A 21,844-nucleotide genomic window follows, 5' to 3' on the forward strand; every position below is an offset into this window, starting at 1 on the left:
TAGTTCTGCGTTATTGCTATTTAATTTTATGTCGGTAACCTTGTACCAACCTTATCAGAAGTCCTGTTCTTCCTGGCACTGCGCTTTGCTAATTACTAGTACAATTTAAACCTATCATATTCCCTTTTTAAAATCTCTAACCCACTTACCAAACTGAGGAATCTTACATTCCAGAGCTGACCTGTAGCAGAGAAGTTTTGTTTCTCCTGGTACGTTTATGAATTATATAATTATTTGATAATTTTACACTAAAGTCTCACCTCAAATAACACAAACATAATCTATTTATTAAACAAGTGATATAACAGCCCTTTTATTTTTCTTATGTCACAACCACACGTACATTGCACAATGCCATAACCAGTTTCGATCAGACATTGGTCATATTCGGTCTAAATGCCACGCTGCGATTTGTAATGTAACATTCATATTCAGCGTATGCCTTTCATATGTGGGATTGCTCGTTCCACAAGATTCTCGGGCAGTACGAGTGTGAGAGTAGATTCAACGGCGGGTAATATGTGATACCCAATTTAAGTTCAGGTCTACGTTACAAACAGGTTCGTGGCTGTGTTGGTAACAGTCTGTAGCGTCCTGAGTATAAAAGTTTATTTATATGTGTGTTGCCCCCCCCCCCCCCCCAATATACAACAGCCAACACGCAACGAGAGGAAGGTGCCTGAAACACAACTACATTAACATTCATATTTTATGACTGGGCCGTCAGAAGTGTTAACATTCCAATCAAACAAACTTTACTTGCGCTTTTAGCAGAAAATTATCACAACATTACAATCTTAAGCAAGCTTAACATATTGATGGCAACAACACAGACTTTTCATAGTAACTTGAAGCACAAACATCTCACAACTGTAGCTCAAATAAAAGTGGGGTTTGCGTTTTGTGTGTAGAAATGAGTTCCATCACCACTACCAGTTGCCAGTATGGCCTAGCATTCCGCCTATTTAAACAATGTACAGTCCACCAAGTTTGCAGTCGGAGTGAAAGCCGCCTGTCTCTAAAGAAGTGACCGCCGCCAGAAGTGAGTAGTACCAAGCACCCACTAGTAGTGACCGCAAATCACTGGCAGATGGCACACTTCACAAAAAATCTCCAGCCAATTACAGGGAGCTCATTCCCTCCCGCTGCCTATTTTTTACATTATTTTTCAGTGTTTGCTTCTGTTAAATTTCTTAGAAGCTTTTTTAACTGTTGGTGTATGACTATCTCCAATTTCTAATTTTGCACGCAGTCTCAACTAGGTACCCCAGGAAGCATTCTGTGTCCTTGCTGCTCGCAGAAGCAAATCAGCGCCAACGTTTTGCACTTTTTTTTGGGGGGGGGGGGGGGGCGCAGGCGGGGGCTACTTTCAAAAACGTGCGGTGTTTTCGTCTGCAGGCGGTACCGCTCCCTCATGGCACCCGCCCTGCTCAGCATAGATAAAACAAAATGCTCAGAATACACGTCTTTAATTGAATTTTTTTAGCGGAATGGGAGCACTGTAACGTTACAATATGCACACCCATCGACAGAAGTAAAGTGGGGATCACAATCATAATCTTCAACGTTGACTCCAACCTCGTTACTACAAGATGTTTCTTAATAGCATCGCAAGCGTGGCAAGTAATAACAATAATAATAATAATAACAGCAATTGCACAACAGCATCTAGTAGGTTCAATAAATACTTCTCATCAGTTATAATCACACTATTTGTTGCTTCAACAGAGTAAATTAATTCATTAATGCTTCACTTGCAATTGTTTACCACACAGTTTAAAAAAAGTAAACATCGCCAGCTGCAACAATGACAGTCGAAGTTGTTGACGACGATGTCGTGGTTAGGTGGTTACTTCATTATTCAAATCAACGCCGTTGCAATGCTCAATCAGCTCAGCGCCTAAGAACTGTGTAAAATCGTTTTCAAATTCCCCTCCCAACCGCCATTTTCTGGGCCTATCAAATAATTAACAAGCATCACTATCCATGTGGACATTATCATAAGAAATAACTGTATATAGGTCAAAAATACGACAAGCCGACAGTAGCGCACTCCTACGAGTATATGGCCTACGCAAACAAGGCTCCTTCAGCCAGGACAATATATTTTTATATGGACTATCGTAAAGATTTGAGGCATACAGTATCATATGTTCTTGGTTTATGTGATCCAATTGAAAGTGACCATATTTTCAGTTTTATTTAGGTCCACAAAAAATATAAAGCGCAACATTATTGTGCAACAGACGGTATGCTCATTACGATAATACTGTAAACTAGTAGGAAAAGCTAGTAATACATCTTTGTTTGTCATCTTAAATGAAAGTACTTTTCATTTTAAATTTACTACATGTAGAACTTTTAAACGTTGTTGCCATTGGTGTTTCTCCTGCGCCGTCGCTAGACCGCAAGCTTTTACCATGTAGATACCTAACATCAAAGAATACCTTGTTCGACGATTATGTGTTGACCTCCGTCCTGGTAACGCACGTGATAAGAGTATTAACTTTGAATATATTTGTGTGAAAGTATTACTTAAATTTTACAATTCATTATAGTCTAACTTATAACTGTTAATTTGATTCGCGCACCATTATTTTGTGTAGCAAACAAATGTCCAGAGAGACCATGTCAACTTTTCTTGTTAATTACTCTATCTCAATTGAACTATAGGTATAACAAGTATAATAGGAAACAAGCATAACTTAGCGGCGCAAAATGAACATCCTACAAGTTGGAAACGAAGTTGTTGAAAGAAGCAACGACTGGTTTGGCAAACTTTGTGATGACACATCGTGACAAAAATGGAATCGTAGTTACATATCCCAGCTTAGTCGAGATAAGGCTACAACTTCTATTACATTACGATACATCAGAGCAAAAGAATTCAGAATGGAAAAAGGGGGCAGGAAAACTGATGTTTGAACCTCTGATGAACATTTGTGACCCTGAACAGTAATGAAGTGCATGCATCAATTTCCTTTTGTCTCATCATTTCCGACTCATCCTTGATATTGTCAAAGTAGTTAACTACAGAGGAATTTCAACAAAGAATTGATGGACTCAGTACAATACAGTACATGTATGAAATAAGGAACAGAAAACTGATACTGTAAGAATCAAATGGTAAAGAGTTAATATGATGAAAGGAAGGCCATGACCGTTAACAACAGCTTTATTCCATCAATTAATTTGCTGTACTTGGAAAGCTGCAGTGACGAGCAGTGAGCCCAGCCATTTCTGACTTACGACAGTATAACGAAAAAAGCAGACGATTCAAATAATCACATCTGACCAAAGGAAAATGGAAAAAAGCGTCTTGGGAATAACAGGAACTGACAAGAAGGTGAAACTGGAAGACAAAGAGAGTTGAGAATGTCTTGAACTGAAAATAAGATAGGAGGGACACAAGGTTCAGTGAGTTGACGGATGATGGCGAAATAAAATTCTGTGCCAGGTTCCTTAAGATAAGAAACAATGTAACTGACAATCTAACGGCAACATCAGAAAACAATGAAACCTGGAGCGAATACTTTGATATGTAAATTTTACTCTGTGGTTATAAGGAACATCAAATTTCCACAAGGGTTTTCCAGAACCTTCTCTGCTACCACAAGAGCGCTGCTACCAGTTTATAATAGAACGATATTACATTAGGGGAATGCGCATGCTATTACGTGGCATTCTCAATATGATTTTCTGATGAGGGGCAATATGATCAACTTGAAGATTTGATAGTCGTTTTTCTGTTATTCAGTTCAGTTCAGTAAACTGATCAATACAGATCTGCGCTCAGCGAATGTTTGGGTTTCCACGTATTCTCAAGATAATTTCGTCGTGCTGGTGAAACCGGTTTTTATCATCTGTATTAGAAGGCACAAATTGACGCGAAAGCATAAAATCTGCCAAACTCAACTATTGTCAATACTATTATCTTCAAAAAAAGCCAACGGCCTAACCGCAGTGGTAACACCGGTTCCCGTCAGATCACCGAAGTTAAGCGCTGTCGGGCTGGGCTAGCACTTGGATCGGTGACCATCCAATCTACCCAGCGCTGTTGGCCAGCGGGGTGCACCCAGACATTGTGAGGCAAACTGAGGAGCTACTTGATTTAGTTAAGTATCGGGTCCGGTCTCGTAAACTGACATACGGCCGGGAGAGCGGTATGCTGACCACATGCCCCTCCACATCCGCATCCAGTGACGCTTATGGGCTGAGAATGACACGGCGGCCGCTAGGTACCGTTGGGCCTTCATGGCCTGTTCGGGAGGCGTTTAGTTTTAGTTTTATTATCTTCAAAAAGTATGGTGGAGGTGGGAAATGTGTCTCCGTTGAATGAGCACAATATGTCAGCTAAGCACTGCTGGGGAAATCTAACGCCGTCCTCTTTTCAGGCTTCCCGGGGACTGCAGATGTCTTCAGGAGCAATGCGCCCAGACTGTGGAAGCTTACGGTACCATGCAGCTGCAGATCTGGACGGATATAAAACACAGGCTAGACATTACCTTCAAAGATCATGTAGAAGTAGCTTTTTACATAACACCCTTTTATAACTATGTATGTCTCAATGAGTACGTAATGTATTTTTTCATACTATGAGAGAATCTACCGAAATACATAGGTTTAAGTGTTGGCATAGTGAGTTTTTTTCCCCGCGTTCTTGCTTTTTTCCAGTTAGCCTCCAATTGTACTACGTCGCTTCACTCACAGAAGTACTGAATGTGTTACATTGTAAAGAATCCACCCCAATAATATTAAACTGTTAACCGCGAGCCACACTGCAAAGGTGAATAAATATGGTGCAGATCTTATAAAAATAATTTAGACGGCGGAGTTGCCACAGGACCTGTGCATACAACTTCAAATACCATTAGTGGGGTTTATGTAATAATAACAAAATATTAAATATACCTTGAGTTTCATTTTCCTTTTGTAGCCTTGCACAAAATATTAGAATACGTGGCGTGTAACGCTTTCATAATACAAATTCATTGACATTTATGTCTATTATGATCACTTCTTGAATAAATTACTACATTGCCTACCTTCGATTATTTGCGTATTCTTTTACTTAAAGGCGGAACAGTACTCTCGTTACACAGTAGCTCTCTACAGACTTCCGATTAAGACTGCTAATTGATACTTTTCGTCTTCCACTGCAGAAAGAAGAAACGTAAAAAAAGAGACAGAGCTGTACATGCTATACTTGTGCCTTATTACTATCTCGGGTCGAGGTCAATCGCTGAATTAATACTTTGACATTTTGTAAAGAACTTTACAAAAATAATTTTTACCCACGATGGAGGGGGCAAGCATATGCTACAGTTGCCGAAATTCAATATTGTTTTTTATCGTGATTATGTTATCTACGAGAATATAAAAAAATTACTAAGGACTCGATATCAATAATGCTATCTGTGCCTGTAACGTGACTTAAAAGAATTATAATCATAAATGCAACACTAAATGCAAATCGGACCTCCAGTACACGCTGCAGTCGTTAATATTATGAATGATACTTCCCTCAAGAATCACTACAGTACACCCTATTTGTGCTTAAATACACCGTACATCACAATCATATTAAAGAAACATACCTCACAAGAACGGTAAATGGAATCCCCAGAATCGAAAAGTGAGTGATCCCTATTGACATTTATCGGTATACATGCGACAGCATATTCCAAAACGCCGCGTGTAAGAACGAGATTTTCCCATGCTCATATCTTCTGTTTTGTTGGTGATAAAAATTTAGGTGTTTTCGATAGCCCTTGGGCTAGGGACCATTTTTATACCTAACGTAAAGATCGTCTTAGGTTCATTATCCTATAGTACAAAGTCAAATTAGGAATATCACACACTTCCTACTGCTTAGGCAAATGGAGAAAATAGGTTGATTCTTTTTGCATCTGATGTGGTCTGCGGTGGCCTTGATGCGACTTAAGGAGATACCTTCAGTTCTTGGGCGGTTCCTCGGAAAACACCACAAAAAGGGGTTTTTGCTATATTTTCGCCGTCACCAGCGGACCTAAACCCAGCCGAGGATCCCAAGACAGCTACATACAGCAAAGAGCTGAAATTTTTACGATACATTCCTAAGATTCTGATATTGAACAGCCTTGAAAATTTTTTTGATGTCTGTACCTATTTCCAAGATATAGAGTATCAAAGTTTCATTATTTCAACACGGAAATCCGATATGAGGCGAAATCTAAATAATAAATAACAGCACCAAACTGCTCAAATTCTGTCTATTCTCTAGGCATTTATCCAGACGCGCCATCTCCCAGTTTTCAGAAATATTTATCCGATGTCGAGAAACACAACAGATTTTATTTTATTTTTATTTTATTATTTATTTATTTTTTTTTTTTTTCGTTCCCAACCCAGCCGCAGGTTTCAGAGTGGCTATTCAGAGCAGATGGCTGCAATTTTTACGGTGTAGTATTCCTAAGAGCCCGATCTGGAACAACCCTGAAAGTTTTCTCCATATCTTTATCCGTTTGCGAGAAACAGAGATTCAAAGTCATCCTACTTGCACACGTAAAATATGGTGTGAGGCGGAAACTTAGTTTATGAAGTGAAGCAGCACGGAGAAATATGCCGTAGAGTATCTCAGTTATCATCTGCGGACTCCATGTTGTAGTGTTGAAGAACACGCCTTTTTTTTTGTTTTTTTTTTTTTTTCTCGCGTAAAATCCGGCCCGAGTGTAAAATTGGTTTTCCATTATTTCAGTTTCACGTAAGTAAGCGATCTAAATTTTACTTACCAATACGTTTCTTTTAATTTGAGTTACATTCCCTACTGCATCAGCGAAGAGAAAGAAACCAGCGGGAATGTGTTCGTGTTTATTCAAAGGACACTGACTGAAAAGTGGAGTACCAGCTGCCTCATTTTACCATCCCCAACATCTTCAATAATTTTCCCAAAAATTTTGGCATGCGAAAATAGTAGCGCTTTTTTGTGCTGAGAGAGAATAAGAGAGTAGCAGTGGCACAGAGCGAAAAAGTAATAAATACTGGAAGATAGTAGACAGTGGATGTCCCAAGGAGACAATGGCATGTAAGGGAAAGAGAGGAACACAGTGACAGTGGGGCATAGTTGACAGTGACTACAGTGCTAGGAAGAGAGTAAAGGAGCAGTGACAGGGCAGGGAGGAATAAAAAACAGAAAGAGGAAGTTGGTGAGAGCCAGTGATAATTAGAGACAGAATGCATGACAATGACAATGAGGAAGAGAGAGGTAGTGATAGCAACAGTGGGAAGGATGGAATGAGATATTAGCAGTAAGAAAAAGCAAGAGAGAGACAGTGACAGTGAGAAGAGTCTGTAGTAGTAGGACAGAATGAAGGGGACTGTGGCTGTAACGCAGGACACGAGGACAGAGAGACACAAAAGAGATAATGAAAATGAGTTGGGCTGAATGAGTGAGTGAGAAAGGGCAAGTGGGTATGAGCGACTGACAGCGATGGACTATGAGGTGTGAGTGAGGTAAAATTAGTGGATCGTGTGTCAGTCTGTGGTGAGTTTCATGTTTCAACAGTGCGAATATGTTGGCATGTCAAAGTTTTTGGGAAAATTTTTGAAGGTGCTGAGGAAGATAGAATGGGGCTGCTGTTACAGCACTTTTTAGTCAGAGTCTTTAAAATGCACAGGAACATATTTGCATTTTTTGTGCTCCCGAAGACGCATTTTTTCCGCGGTTGCTGTCATACGTGAACGATGGGTTAGGATAGTGAAGTACGGATACCGGATGGAGGGTGTTAATATCATCATCTGCTAGTGGTTTACGGCATTCGCCGTTTCCTGCATCCAATGACCTGAAAGTACCGGTTTGTATAATACTACATTGACGTCTCTCAGCTGCCTGTGACCATAGTTCCCTCCAGCCCTTACCCCTTGTTGTCCTCGGATGTCTTCTTCTTCGTCTGTCAGAAGGCATCCGGTTTAAATTTATAGGCCCCAATATTTCTCAGGTATTACCACCACGCCAGCGTATTTCGTTCTATCCTTTTCGTAATATCTTCAATCAGCATTGTTTCTTTTATAACTGTATTTGGCACATGTTTCAACTGCGTTACTCTACAAGTTTTGCTCATTACAATTCCAGAATTTGCTGCTTCCTCTCTTGTTTATTACTAACGTCTTACCGAGCGAGGTGGCGCAATGGTTAGCACACTGGACTCACATTCGGGAGGACGACGGTTCAAACCCGCGTCGGGCTACCCTGATTTAGGTTTTCCGTGATTTCACTAAATCGCTTCAGGTAAATACCAGGATGGTTCCTTTGAAAGGGCACGGCCGACTTCCTTCCCTAATCTGATGGGACCGATGACCTCGCTGTTTGGTCCCTTTCCCCAAATCAATCAATCAGCTAACATTTCATACTTCTTAGTTATAATGAGAGTTTCACTTCATGACTGTACAACACTTTAGTTTCTTAATCGACTTCTCATGCTATTTGTTTATCCTCATTTACCCCACTCTTATAACAGATAGAAAAAGCAATTAAATCTGTCTGTAGTGAAAAAACATACCTAGTTTATTGACACATTATTAAGTCTATAAATACATTACGAAAATTTTGAAGTGAAATCGTTCATAAATCAACTGAATATTAAAACCAAACTTGACTATCTACAATATTTCTAGTTTTCGCTCCAAGCCCAAGAATAAATAAATTCTTCTGCAAGTATCGTGAAGTTGTCCAACAGCATCATACGCGACCGCAAATCCATCTCACATTACTTATTAGACTACGTGATCTGATTGAAACTTGACCGTGCATTCCCTCCCATATCCCCACCCGCATCCCCATCCGTAGGACTACTATTGTGTCCTAGTCCCACAGTAATTTTTTCTCCACATTAGTAAGTCACTCAAGTACCAAGTCTGGTTGAATCTGATCCAAGCGTTGCAGAGTTAAGCCCTGCATATCGCCTCTTATCACCACGAATCGCAAAGCTAGAATGGTTTAGAATAACTTACCACCACAATAATTCTTCCTACGTAATTAGCCATAGGTGTACAAAGTTAGCTTTATATTTCACCACGTGTTCCAGAGTTATAGTTTCCCTGCTGGTGCTAGGTGTGTCCCAGTGTAATAGTATTTTCTTTCCAAACCTTAAGACGTAAGTGTACCAAGTTTGGATGAAATTGCTTCAAATGTTATGTTATAGATGTCACCTCTTCCTACAGCCACAATCAACAAAACGGTTGAGTGTCAATCGTAGTATTAACAATCTCTCTAGCAATCCCAGAAACAATGGCCTCGACACCAATACACTTGGCTTTCGATTATTTCTGGATCTCTCCCAGTTCACACCACTACACCCCATAGGGATGCTAGGGGCATCTTATCTGACAGCACACTTTTTCAGACAAGATTTTGAGGGCTAGATACGTGTAACTTGCATCCCTTTTATTTTGTAAACGGTGCAAGATATCGCAAGGATGTTGAAACAAGTCCACCGGGGACGTGTCATATGTTGGAACTCCTTGAAACTTATTTTCCCTAACTGTTCCGTATTACAATCACACACTCCAGCTTGCAAAACGTCGCGAAGTTGGAGCCTTCGCATCTCTAGTGGGCTATGGGCAGTGATACAACCATTCCCTTCCGCGTCTGGTGATTTCTGTTCAGCAATATAACCACTTCATTAATTACCGCTCTCAGCATGCTAGGGTTTTTGTCGAAATTTTCGTGGGCTTGTATGCACGGCTCCATCCTTATGGCGAGTACACGGTGCAGTTAGAAAGAATGGGGAGAACGGTCCAATTTTCGAACTGTAGCCTGCAAACTCACTCTTCTTGCTGCCGCTGAGGTGACAAGACTTGAACATCGGTGATCGCTGCTTAAATGTGCCACAGGGCTGCATGACTCCGTAAACTGCTGACTTCGTTTGCATAAATGTTGTGTTCAATTTCTATGGTATGTCGTCGCTACGAGAGTTCAGTTTACTGAATTTGATTTGGCGTTGTGTTTTGGGTTTGAAGAACTGAGGTACCGCATGTCCCATGAACAGAGGACACCAGTCCTCACTTTGTAGTCACCCACGTTATTTATAGCTGTTTCTCACTTATTTTTTTCTGCGTTAGCGTGATACTTTTCTGAATTGGTCCTCCAGTTATTTGACTTTGTAGTAGCTGGAATAGGCCATTTCAGATACCGCGTGTTCATGTTACGTTTTGTCTGCGCGAGGATTTATTGACTCATACCCTAACTTGTAGCACTTTTAACTTGTAATGAAAAAGTTTGGCAATACAGAGAGGATCTAGGAACGAAGAAGAACATTACTTTCAATGAGCGATGAATATCTTCTTAAAGTAATTCAAGTAAATAAATTTACAACTTCAAACAATGGATTGAGCTTCTGTACGACTCATATAGATTTTACTCTGTTTCCTTTGTGAGAATGAGAATACGTTGGTGCCCTAGTAATTTAGGAGGAGGGTTGTATAGATCTTGAAACGAGGACCTAATTAATTCTATTGTAATAGTTACACAAGTTTCACAAGTTGACACGGTTCAAATAACTGTTCACTGAATTTAGATTGTGTTATCTGTTGGCGTCGTATACATGAATATACATAAAGATTGCACAGATAATTCGTAGGAAAATAGGTAATCAGATTTCGTATGGTCATGGGGTTCACATTTGCATAAATTAAGAAGTCAGATTGCACAAATGAATTTAACGGCGGTATATAAACAGGTAGATGTATTCAGCAGTTCCGATAAGCATTCGTAGAGATTACAAGATTTTTAGCAAATGGCAATGGCTGGAGGACACGACACTTTGTTGCATGGGTGATATTCCTAACTCTTGTGCCATCCAAGATACTGAAGAAAGTTTTTTATCTTTGGGTGCGTTATGGAGGAGCGTGGGGACTGCACATCGCTCTCGCGGTCGTAGTCAAGTTTCTTGACCTTGTAACAGCTAATATTCAATCAAGTAGCTCCTCAGTTGGTCTCATGAGACTGAGTGCCCACCGTTCCAGTGCTCTCACCAAGGGAAAAGTCCTTGGCGCTACTGGGAACTGAACCCGGGTCCTTCGCATGGCAGTCAGCCTCGCTGACAGCTACGGAGGCAGACTTTCCTGCCCCCCCCCCTTCTTATTATGATTCGCCGAAAACTCTGTTTCGTTATCTTAAACTGTTCATAAAATAAAACGGTTGCAAGTTGTAAATGGTTCACCTTGTAAATATAGCAATATTGGTTGACATTGCTCCAATCGTTCCACTATTATGCTTTTGTGTCACTAGTTTCTAACTTCCAAATTCACAAGAACAAATTTTTCGCGGGAATATCATACCGCACTGTAATTGTCTCCTGATACTGAGTCTTTTCTGCGCCATGCCTGGTTGAATTTGTTTAAAAATTACTGCAGACGTTCCAGGGAAATACTGTACGACTGCCACCCACAAAAAAAGACAAACACACTTTGACGCAATACCGCAGTGATTCCGCGTGGCATGCTTTCGATCGTCCTTGTTATCTATCCGGAAGTAGATCGCTCAAGATGTCTACATGCAGGTCCCTCATTTCCCAGAATTCATGATGCCGACGTTTGCTTTGTGGGGTGCTCAACGGCAGTACCTTGTCAGCGCGGAACTGGCGCCATGTAGTGTCCCAGACGTAATCTATCGTGTTCGGGTCAGGTGAATTTGGTGACCAAAACATCAAATGAGTGCTCCTCAAATCACTGTAGCACGATAATGGCCTCGTGACACAGACAGGTATCTTATTGGGAGGTGGCATCAGTTCTTGCATCGGCCTGCGTCTGTGGCACGGTGCATGTCTCGATCACTCGCTCGTTTGGATGATGGCGCACTCTGGAATAACAGTCGATGTGTTGTAAGAAGAAATTTCACTTCCAACGAGGCGACGCGTTTCAATTGATCCCTGGTCCAGTTTCAACGGTCTTGTGATCACTGAAATGCAATTGACGACGTCGTCGAGTCAACATGGAAACATGTAGAGGTCGTCTTCTGCTGATCAACAGCCGGCCGCGGTGGTCTAGCGGTTCTAGACGCTCAGTCCGGAACCGCGCGACTGCTACGGTCGCAGGTTCGAATCCTGCCTCGGGCATGGATGTGTGTGATGTCCTTAGGTTAGTTAGGTTTAAGTAGTTCTAAGTTCTAGGGGACTGATGACCACAGATGTTAAGTACCATAGTGCTCAGAGCCATTTGAACCATTTTGAACGTGATCAACAAGGCGCGCTGAACGGTGTGCTCTGAAACACTGGTGACTGCAAGGGCTCTGTACTCTGTAGTCAGATCCGAAACAGGTCGCACCCCATCCTGCATTACAGAGTAGGGAAGCTTCCGAGCTCCAAGCGCTGTCATGAGGCAAGGATGTCCAACGATTTCTCGCCTACTCCTGATTTCGCCATCCTAAAACCACTCTCTATAGAAGTCCTCGCCAGTAGTACGCTAACAGTCGATCAGCTTCGTCATTTCCTAGATCCTCGTTCCCAGGCACCGTGTCACAACGATACGCCCTGTGTCAAAGTCGGTTAGGTCAATGGATTTCCCTATTTGTGGCCCTATAATATGACTCCACATTCGCTCTGCTCCGCTTTTTCACATTCAGCTCATAAATTAAGGATAATGCTGATACATGGTGAAACAACGCTCTGGTGGGCGGTTTGAGGGTTTAAATCACCTCAGGGTAAGACCATGCCGTGCAATTGACCTGCGTTCGTCGCACGGTGGCGCTGGCAGCAGTCCACATACGCAGAGGTGTGTTGGTGCATGTCAGAGTACGGTGCAGCGAGTAAGTGTGCAGATGTTTTCAGGCCGGCTAATGGTGACTATGTCTTGAAAATGGCTCAAAGAACCCATATTGATGACGTTATGAGGGGTAGAATACTAGGGCGACTGGAGGCTGTTCAAACACAGCTGGTCGTAACACGGGTCCTCCTTGTGCCACAAAGTGTGATCTCACCATTATGGCAACGATTCCAGCAGACAGAAAACGTGTCCAGGCGCTACAATACGGAACGTCCACAGTGTACAACACCACAAGAAGACCGATATCACCATTAGTGCCCGCAGGGGCCACGGAGTACTGTAGGTAGCCTTGCTCGGGACCTTACTGCAGCCACTGGAACAGTTGCCTACAGTCCTACAGTCTACAGACGACTGAACAGACATGGTTTATTCGCCCAGAGACATACAAGGTGCATTCCACTGACCGCTGGTCACAGGAGAGCCTGTAAAGCCTGGTGTCAAGAACACAGTACATGGTCATTGGAACAGTGGTCCCAGGTTATGTTCACAGACGAGTCGAGGTATAGTCTGAACAGTGATTCGCCCGGGTTTTCATGTGGCGTGAACCAGTAACCAGATACCAACCTCTTAATGTCCTTGAAAGTGATCTGTATGGAGGTCGTGGTATGATGGTGTGGGGTGGGATTATGATTTGTGCACGTACACCCCTGCATGTCTTTGTCAGAGGAACTGTAACTGGTGAGGTGTATCGGGACATCATTTTGCACCAGTATGTCCGCCTTTTCGGGGATGCAGTGGGTCCCACCTTCCTCCTGATGGATGATAATGCACGGCCCCACCGAGCTGCCACCATGGAGAAGTACCTTGAAACAGAATATATCAGGCGAATGGAGTGGCCTACCTGTTCTCCAGGCCTAAACCCCATCGAGCACGTCTGGGGTGCTCTCGGTCGACGAATCGCTGCTCGTCTTCAAACCCCTAGGTCACTTCCGGAGCTCCGACAGGCACTGGTGCAAGAATGGGAGGCTATACCCCAGCAGCAGCTCGACCATCTGATCCAGAGTATGCCAAACCTTTGTGCGGCTTGTGTACTTGTTCATGGTGATCATATCCCATATTGATGTCGGGGTACACGCGCAGGAAACAGTGGCGTTTCGTAGCACATGTGTTTCGGGACGGTTTTCTCAACTTATCACCATGGACTTACGGATCTGTGTCGTGTGTGTTCTCTGTGTGCCTATGCTATTAGCGCCAGTTTTATGTAGAGACACGTTGTGTGGCACCACATTCTGCAATTATCCTTCATTTATGAGCACGAGTGTAGTTTCCTTTCCGCGTCACATGCCACAGTATCACCAGGCGACATTTGATCTTGCGATGGTCGGGAGTCATAATGTTTTGGCTCGTCATTATATAGATTTGCTCGATCTACCAATGTTGTAGGTTCGAATCCTGTCTCGGGCATGGATGTGTGTGATGTCCTTAGGTTAGTTAGGTTTAAGTAGTTCTAAGTTCTAGGGGACTGATGACCACAGATGTTAAGTCCCATAGTGCTCAGAGCCATTTGAACCATTTTTGAACCAGTGTTGTACGGTCTTCGTTGCCTGGTTCATTCGGTGTGGTACTGACCAGATACCCATGAACCTAGGCTATTTGTGTGGGAAAAGGGAACTGTCTGCGATAGCCGAAGGGTAAATATCTTCTCCAGCAGTAGGAGTTTATTTAAGTTTAATCAGGAGACATGTATGAGAGCGTTTCGGAGAATGTGGTGAGCATCATGGAAAGGTGTCGTCGCTAACCTCACTGTCTTCGTATCGGACACTGGTTGTTATGGCAACTGCGTAAGAAATCGGACAGCGGGAGATACGCCAGTCCACGCCTTCGGTAGCAGGGGCGCAGAGCTGCTGGCTGGCCGCGGCGCAGCCCGCCCTGCAAAAGGCAGGGGCTCGGCTATCGCGCCGGAGCCACGCCGGCGCTGCCAGCTAACCCCCGTTGCGACGGCCGCTGTCACGGTAACCTGGAGGCGTTAATTACACGCGTCACGCCCCCGCAAAGCGGAATTAAGGCTAAAGCGCTCCATCACGGCGCAGCCTTATCTCGCCCCGCCGTTTCCACAGCATCCGCCCTCTTCCGCGGAAATAATCAGCGCCGCTCCTGAAGTTACACTACGTCGTCCATTACAACAAGGACACATCATCCGGCTTGAAGACCTTCCTACCCAGAATGAATCCTTTAGCAGTTTATTAAAATTTCCTTTCTTGTCAACCATAAGATCCAAACAAGGTCCATATGCCCCCTAAATTAATACCAACCACTCTTTCGTTCCTCCATTACTCTCCAGTACTGTTCTTCCTTCGTGCCTTCAACAGGACATTCTCCAAATCCTGCACCTCTGCATCCTTCCGCAGCCACACTGCCAAATCCATCCCGATAAAAAGTAAAAAAATGCAATGAGATGTCAAGGCGCAGTGTGTCTTCGCCAGAAAGTGTAAAGGAGAGAACGTGCCTTCCGAAACAACGCGGACACACCGTGGACTGAAGCAGCAAGAATACTTACAAGATGTGACAAACTCAATAAAGAGACAGTCCACATCACACTTGTCCGTCCTCTGCGTTAATATTGCTGCGCGGTGTGGGATACTTGCCAGGTAGGATTGACGGAGGACATCGAAAATGTGCAAAGAAGGGCAGCTCGTTTCGTGTTATCGCGCAATAGGATTGAGAGTGTCACTGATATGATACGCGAGTTGGGGTGGCAGTCACTGAAACAAAGCGGTTTTCTTTGCGGCGAGATCTATTTACGAATTTTCAATCACTAAATTTCTCTTCCGAATACGAAAATATTTTGTTGACACCCACCTACGTAGGGAGAAATGATCATCATAATAAAATAAGAGAAATCAGAGCTCGAACGGGAAGATTTAGGTGTTCCTTTTCTCCCACGCGCCATTCTAGAGTTGAATGGTAGAGGAGTAGTACGAAAATGGTTCGATGAACCCTCTGCCAGGCACTTAAGTGTGAATTGCAGAGTAACCATGTAGATGTAGATGAACCGGAGACAATTTTTACAATTTTCGCTTCAGTTGTCGTTTCGGTTTCGCATTTACTTTTATGCTACGACTAGTTCCGATCAAATTTGATCAATTTCAGATCTGCGTTGTTGCATAATTAAGCCGTCGAATCCACGTGGAACATGCCGGTATACTGTATATCCACATGGATAAGACGCATTACTTATCCAGCTACATAACTTTGAAGATGAACCAATTTGATCGAAACTAAACGCATCATCAAAATAAATGTTTAACTGAGAAGGCAAAAGAAATGATGTTCTCAGTAGCAACATAGTTCCGGAATCGCACTCGACGAATATATCGGCAAGAACGAGGAGATTTTGTTGCGTTGACAGGATAGGAGACCCTTTATTTACATGAAATAGATAACTATAGAGTGGCCCTCAGCCACTGGATTTAACAGCACTTCGACCCATGGGCGTCAGTGTCACTGCTTATTTATTAACGAAACGGCTCACTCGGCCTCTCGACAATGGCACACCGCGACAAAGGCCAAATATATCAGTAAACACGTGGGTAGTGAGTCGGAATCTAACCCGGCACCTTCGCACAACGAGACCGACTCGAATCACACACCACAATACCGGTTCGATCGGTGTTCTCTACCAACCTCTACACGAGGTAATAGAGCTTATCTACACTAGGCGTCCTTTCTTCCGATTCCCATTCATAAACGTTAACTCTGAATGCGGTCCTTTTTCTAAGACATCCACTCCCCAAAAACAAAGCTTCCGTTTTACAGCTGTATCTCCACCCACTCAAGCAGAAGATGAAGCTATGGAGGTAGTGTACTAGGATATGGAACTTGTAATCAAGAGTGTAAAAGGAGATGAAAATCTAATAACCATGGCTGATAGGAACATGCTTTAGGATAAGAAATAAAAGACAGAGTTGCGGGAAAATATGGGGTCGGTAACAGGAATGAGAAAGAAGAAAAATTCATTGATTTGTGTATTAAATTTCAATTAGTAATAGCGGATAGAATGCTCAAAGATCACAAGAAGAGGAAGTATACTTGTAAAAGGACTTGAGATACGGAAAGATTCCAGCTGCAGTATATCGTGGTAACAAAGATTATAAAATCAGGTACTGGACTGTAAGGCGTACCCAGGAGCAGATATAGACTTAGATAATAGTAATGAATAGTAGACTACAGTTTAAGAGAATCATTCGGAAGAAACCATCTAGAAAGAACGTGGGTACTGAAGTACTCGGGGATAATGAGATGCATTTGAAGTTTTTTAAAACTGTAATGTAGATACTGCGATGATGAATATCACAACAAGAAGTTCAGCTGAAGACGAATGAACGTCTCTAAAAATGGCAATCACGGAAGTTGTATAGAAAAATATAGGTACAAGGAAGGTAACTACGAAGAAACCTTAGGTAACAGAAGAAAAAATTCGATTGATCGACGAAACAAGGAAGTACAAAAAGTCTAGGAAAAGAGAGGAATGCCCGAATATAACTCGGAAATGAAATAAAGAGTATGTTCCGGGAAGCCAAGCCGAAATGGAAACATGAAAAATGCGAAGAAATCGAAATATAAGTGGTCGTCGGAAAGACTGATTCAGCATATAGAAAAGCCAAAGTATATTTCTGTGAAATCAAAATCAAAGTCCAGAATGAAATTTTCTCTCTGCAACGGATTGTGCGCTGATATGAAACTTACTGGAAGATTAAAACAGGGTGCCAAACAGAGACTCGAAGGCGGGAGCTTTCACGAGCAAGTGCTCTACCAACTGAGCTACGTAAGCACGACTCACGACCCTTCCTCACAGCATTACTTCTGCCAATACGTTCTCATACCTTCCAGACTTCACAAAAGCTCTCCTGCGAAGCTGTATGGACAGGTGCTTGGGTAGTTCAATTGATAGAGCACTTCCCCGCGAAAGGCAAAGGTCCCCAGTTCGAGTCTCGGTCTGGCACACAGTTTTAATCTGACAGGAACTTTCAAAATCAAAGTTGTTAACATTAAAAATGTAACTGGAATTCGAGTGTTAAATTCAGAGGAGAGAGTGTGGGTGGAAAGAGAACATTGAAAGCCTCTACGTGGCAGAGAAGCTGTCAGACTACTTGATAGAGGAAGAAATTGGAATCTATATGGAAGACATAGAAGTTGGAAAATTAGAGACAGTTTAACAAAACTTTGGAAGACTTGCGATCAAATAAGACGGACGGAATAAACAACATTCCTTCAGAAGTTCTAAAAGCAAGTGGGGAAGTGGCAGCCAAAGTACTATTCAAGTTGGCTTGTAGAATCTGAATCTGGAGACAGAGAGAAAAAATATCATCCCACAGTATCTAAGACAGCAAAGGCAGGCAAGTGTGAGAAAGATCGCACAATCAGCTTAATAGACCGTGTATCAAAATTGCTGACAAGAATTATATACAAAAGAATGAAAAGGTAAAGGAACAAGAGAGGCAGTTCTGAGGTTGTGACTGATAATGGAAAAAATACTTACAAAAAATCAAGACTCCTTCGTAGGCTTTGTCGACGTACAAATAGCGTTCATAAATGTAAAATAATGAAAGATTCTCGAAATTCTCAGAAAGAGAGGTGTATGCTGTAAGGAAAGAAGGATCATATACAATACGTACAAGAACCAGCAGATGGAACTGGGAATGGAAGAGCTAGAAGGAAGAACAAGGACTAGAAAGAGCATGACAGGGATGTAGCCTTTCGCCCCTACTGCTCAATCTACATATGGAAGAAACGAACTAAAAAAAGGTTCACGGACGGGAATAAAATTCAGGGTGATAGGATATAAATGATACGATTTGCTAACAACATTTCAATTCCTCCTGACCTAAAGAAGTCTACTAATATCAAACAGTGGCCTTAATTTGAGGAAGACATTTCCGAAAAAGTACGTTTGCAGCATAACGTTGTATGGAAGTGGGTCATGGGCTATATAAAAACTATAGAAGTTAACAGAAGGGTTTGAGATGGATTTCTGTAGAAGTATGTTTAAAACTAAGTGGACTGATAAGAAATGAGGAGGTTCTCTATAGTAACGGTGAGGAGAGGAACGAAAATATTCACAAGAAGAAAGGACAGATGACAAGGATGTGTTAAGACAAAAGGAATGACCTCCATGGTACTTGAGGGAGCTGTAGAGTGTGAAAGCCACAGGGAAAGATTGGAATACATCCAACAAATAATTGAAGACGTTGGGTTCAGATACTACTTTGAGGTAAAAAAAGTTAGCAGGAATTCGTGGTGGACCGCATAAAACTAGTCAGAAGATTGATGGCCCAGAAAATAAAAAGTTTTAACACGAGTGAAATAGTTAGTGGGCCATTTTAAGAGCAAACTGTAGTCAATTTTACAGAAATACAGAGAGGGGCAAATCAAAGTGGACGGGAGGAGGGAATGCTATTTGACGTCACTGTATGCATATAAACACACCCCCTTACTTCCAACAGGATGGAGCAACTGCCCACACATCCGGCCAAACCTTGGAGCACATTTACGCTATCTTCAGCCTGACAGAGATGTTAGCAGAGATCAGTCTGGTCGCTGCCCTATCTGGCCAGTGTGCGATTACTTTGAGTGGGGGGCCAAGTCCAACGTGTATCGCAACAACCCTCATAGTGTTCAAGAACTGCCGTAGAACATTTCGGATGAAATTGCGACAATTCCAGGAGTCCAGCTTCGATCCGCCTTCAGCAGTTTGTTGACCAGGGCCCATGAGTGCCAAGAGAAGAATGGTTCAAATGGCTCTGAGCACTATGGGACTTAACTGCTGTGGTCATCAGTCCCCTAGAACTTAGAACTACTTAAACCTAACTAACCTAAGGACACCACACACATCCATGCCCGAGGCAGGACTCGAACCTGCGGCCGTAGCGATCGCGCGGTTCCAGACTGTAGCGCCTAGAACCGCTCGGCCACCCCGGCAGGCAAGAGAAGAATGGCAATCACTTTCAACATCTGCTGTAATCAGGTTGGCACTGTATTTCCTATCCTCTGCTGTATTTCCTATCCTCTGCTGTATTTCTTTGTACCCTGGAACGCTGTTCTCCGGTCGACTTTTGTTTACCACTCCCCGTAAAAGTTTTTTCGGACATAATTACAATTATCATCTGTGACAGTAGCGTTGATACTGAGTAGATTTTGCCTTGTTGTACAGAATGAACTATCACGTCACTGCTACAATTTCGTCATCAATTTCATGTCTGAAGATGCTGATAAACACCAAAAACGGATGATTGGTGCCTTTTTATGCAGACGACGTGAACTGACGTTAGAGTTTCTTATGGTAGGCTTGCGTTTACTTGGTTGCGTGCCAGACATCGTAACTGCGACCCAGCAATCGATGTGTGAGCCATCCATGTACTTGCAACAGCTCGTCCTTCCCCTGTTTTTTGTGTTCCTCGTCGTTAGGATCGGAAAAAAAACACGTGGGCTGCGTTATCTAAATGCTCACACGTCTTGACAGTTATGGTGACAGATGAACTGATGTAACTCTGACCGCGTAATACGAAGTACCGTTCGTGAGTGATAATTAACGACACCGTGCTACGCCCGACGCGTTGTAGCTTACGCCAGCATCATTATGCTGTCAAACACGTTATCTGTTCGTCGCAACTACAGCGTTAATACAGTTTCTGTTAGGTGACAGACTTCAATCTTTTTAAGGGATCAGTCTTTTGACTGGTTGCTGCTGTTCCGCGTCTTTTTATATACTGCGCAAATCTTTTCATCTCTACGTCAATACACCTACATCATTTGTGTCAAACATAGGAAGAACGTAAATCTAGGAACTATCGGTATAACAGCCGTAAATTGTCGTAGCTGTGTTGGGAAAGTACCAGAGCTCCAAGAGCTAATAGAAAGCATTGATGCCCAAATCGTCATAGGCACTGAAAGCTGACTAAAGCAGAAGACAAGTTAAGCCGAAATTTTTGCGAAGGACCTAACGCTGTTCAGAAACGGTAGGTGAAACACAGTTGGCGGTGGCGTATTTGTTGGTGTTAGAAGTGGTTTATCTTGCAGCAAAATTGAAGTAGATAGTTCGTGTGAGGTAGTATGTGCAGGGGTTATTCTTGGCAACCTTTTATGGACCTCCCAATTCAGAAGATACAACTGCTGAAAGGTTCAAAGAACACTTGAGTTTAATTTCAAACAAGTACCCGACTCATACAGCTATGGTTGGTCGTGACTTCAATTTATGCTCGATGTTGGCGAAAATACATGTTTACGCATACCACACCATTATCCGAAATTGTGCTAAACGCATTCTCTGAAAATTTTTTCGAGCAATTATTTCGTGAGCCCAAGAGAATAGTAAACGTTTGTAAAAACGACCTCTTAGCAACAAATAACCCTGAGCTAATCGTGAGAACAAAAACGGAAACAGGGATTAGTGAACACAGGGTTGTCGTAGCGAGATATTGTAATACCAAATCCTCCAAAAAATAAAAGAAAAATACACCTATTCAAAAAAGGCAGATAAAAACCACTGGGCGCTTTCCAGAGAGACAATCTGAGCACCTTCGACATTAACATTGTAAGTGTAGACCATATGTGGCTTGAATTCAAAGAAACAGTATCGACAGCAGTGGAGAGATTTGTACCAAATAAATTAACAAACGACGGAGCTGATCCTGATTAGTACACAAAACAGGTGCCAACACTGTTGCAGAAATAACGAAAAAAGCGTACCAAATCCAAACGAAAGCAAAATCTCCAACATATTTTACAGTAGCTCGAAATTCAGCGCAGGCTTCAATGTGAGATGCTTATAACAGTTTCCAAACGAAACTTTGGCTCGGAACCTGGCATAAAATCCAAAGAGACTCTGGTCATATGTAAAGTATGCTAGCGGCATGACACAATCAATGCCTTCTCTGGCCTTTTTTGCCATAGCGAGTCTGCTTTTGATGTCCTCCTTGCTCCGTCCGTCATTGGTTATTTTACTGCCTAGGTAGCAGAATTCCTTAACTTCATTGACTTCGTGACCATCAGTCCTGATGTTAAGTTTCTCGCTGTTCTCATTTCTACTACTTCTCATTACCTTCGTCTT

General features: G+C 42.5%; 1 protein-coding gene and 1 pseudogene across 1 annotated transcript in view; both read left to right on the forward strand.

Moving 5' to 3' along the window:
• LOC126263395 (paired box pox-neuro protein-like) overlaps positions 1 to 4,553 on the forward strand; it is a 304,751-nt gene extending 300,198 nt beyond the window's left edge. The window contains exon 3 of the mRNA XM_049960490.1: positions 4,395 to 4,553. Within this exon, the coding sequence (XP_049816447.1) occupies positions 4,395 to 4,553 (159 nt within the window). The remainder of the gene's footprint in view (positions 1 to 4,394) is intronic.
• On the forward strand, positions 3,946 to 4,063 carry LOC126263904 (5S ribosomal RNA; annotated as a pseudogene).
• Positions 4,554 to 21,844: the final 17,291 nt, after the last annotated feature.

The sequence above is a fragment of the Schistocerca nitens genome, chromosome 6, assembly GCF_023898315.1.
Source record: "Schistocerca nitens isolate TAMUIC-IGC-003100 chromosome 6, iqSchNite1.1, whole genome shotgun sequence".
Lineage (NCBI taxonomy): Eukaryota > Metazoa > Arthropoda > Insecta > Orthoptera > Acrididae > Schistocerca > Schistocerca nitens.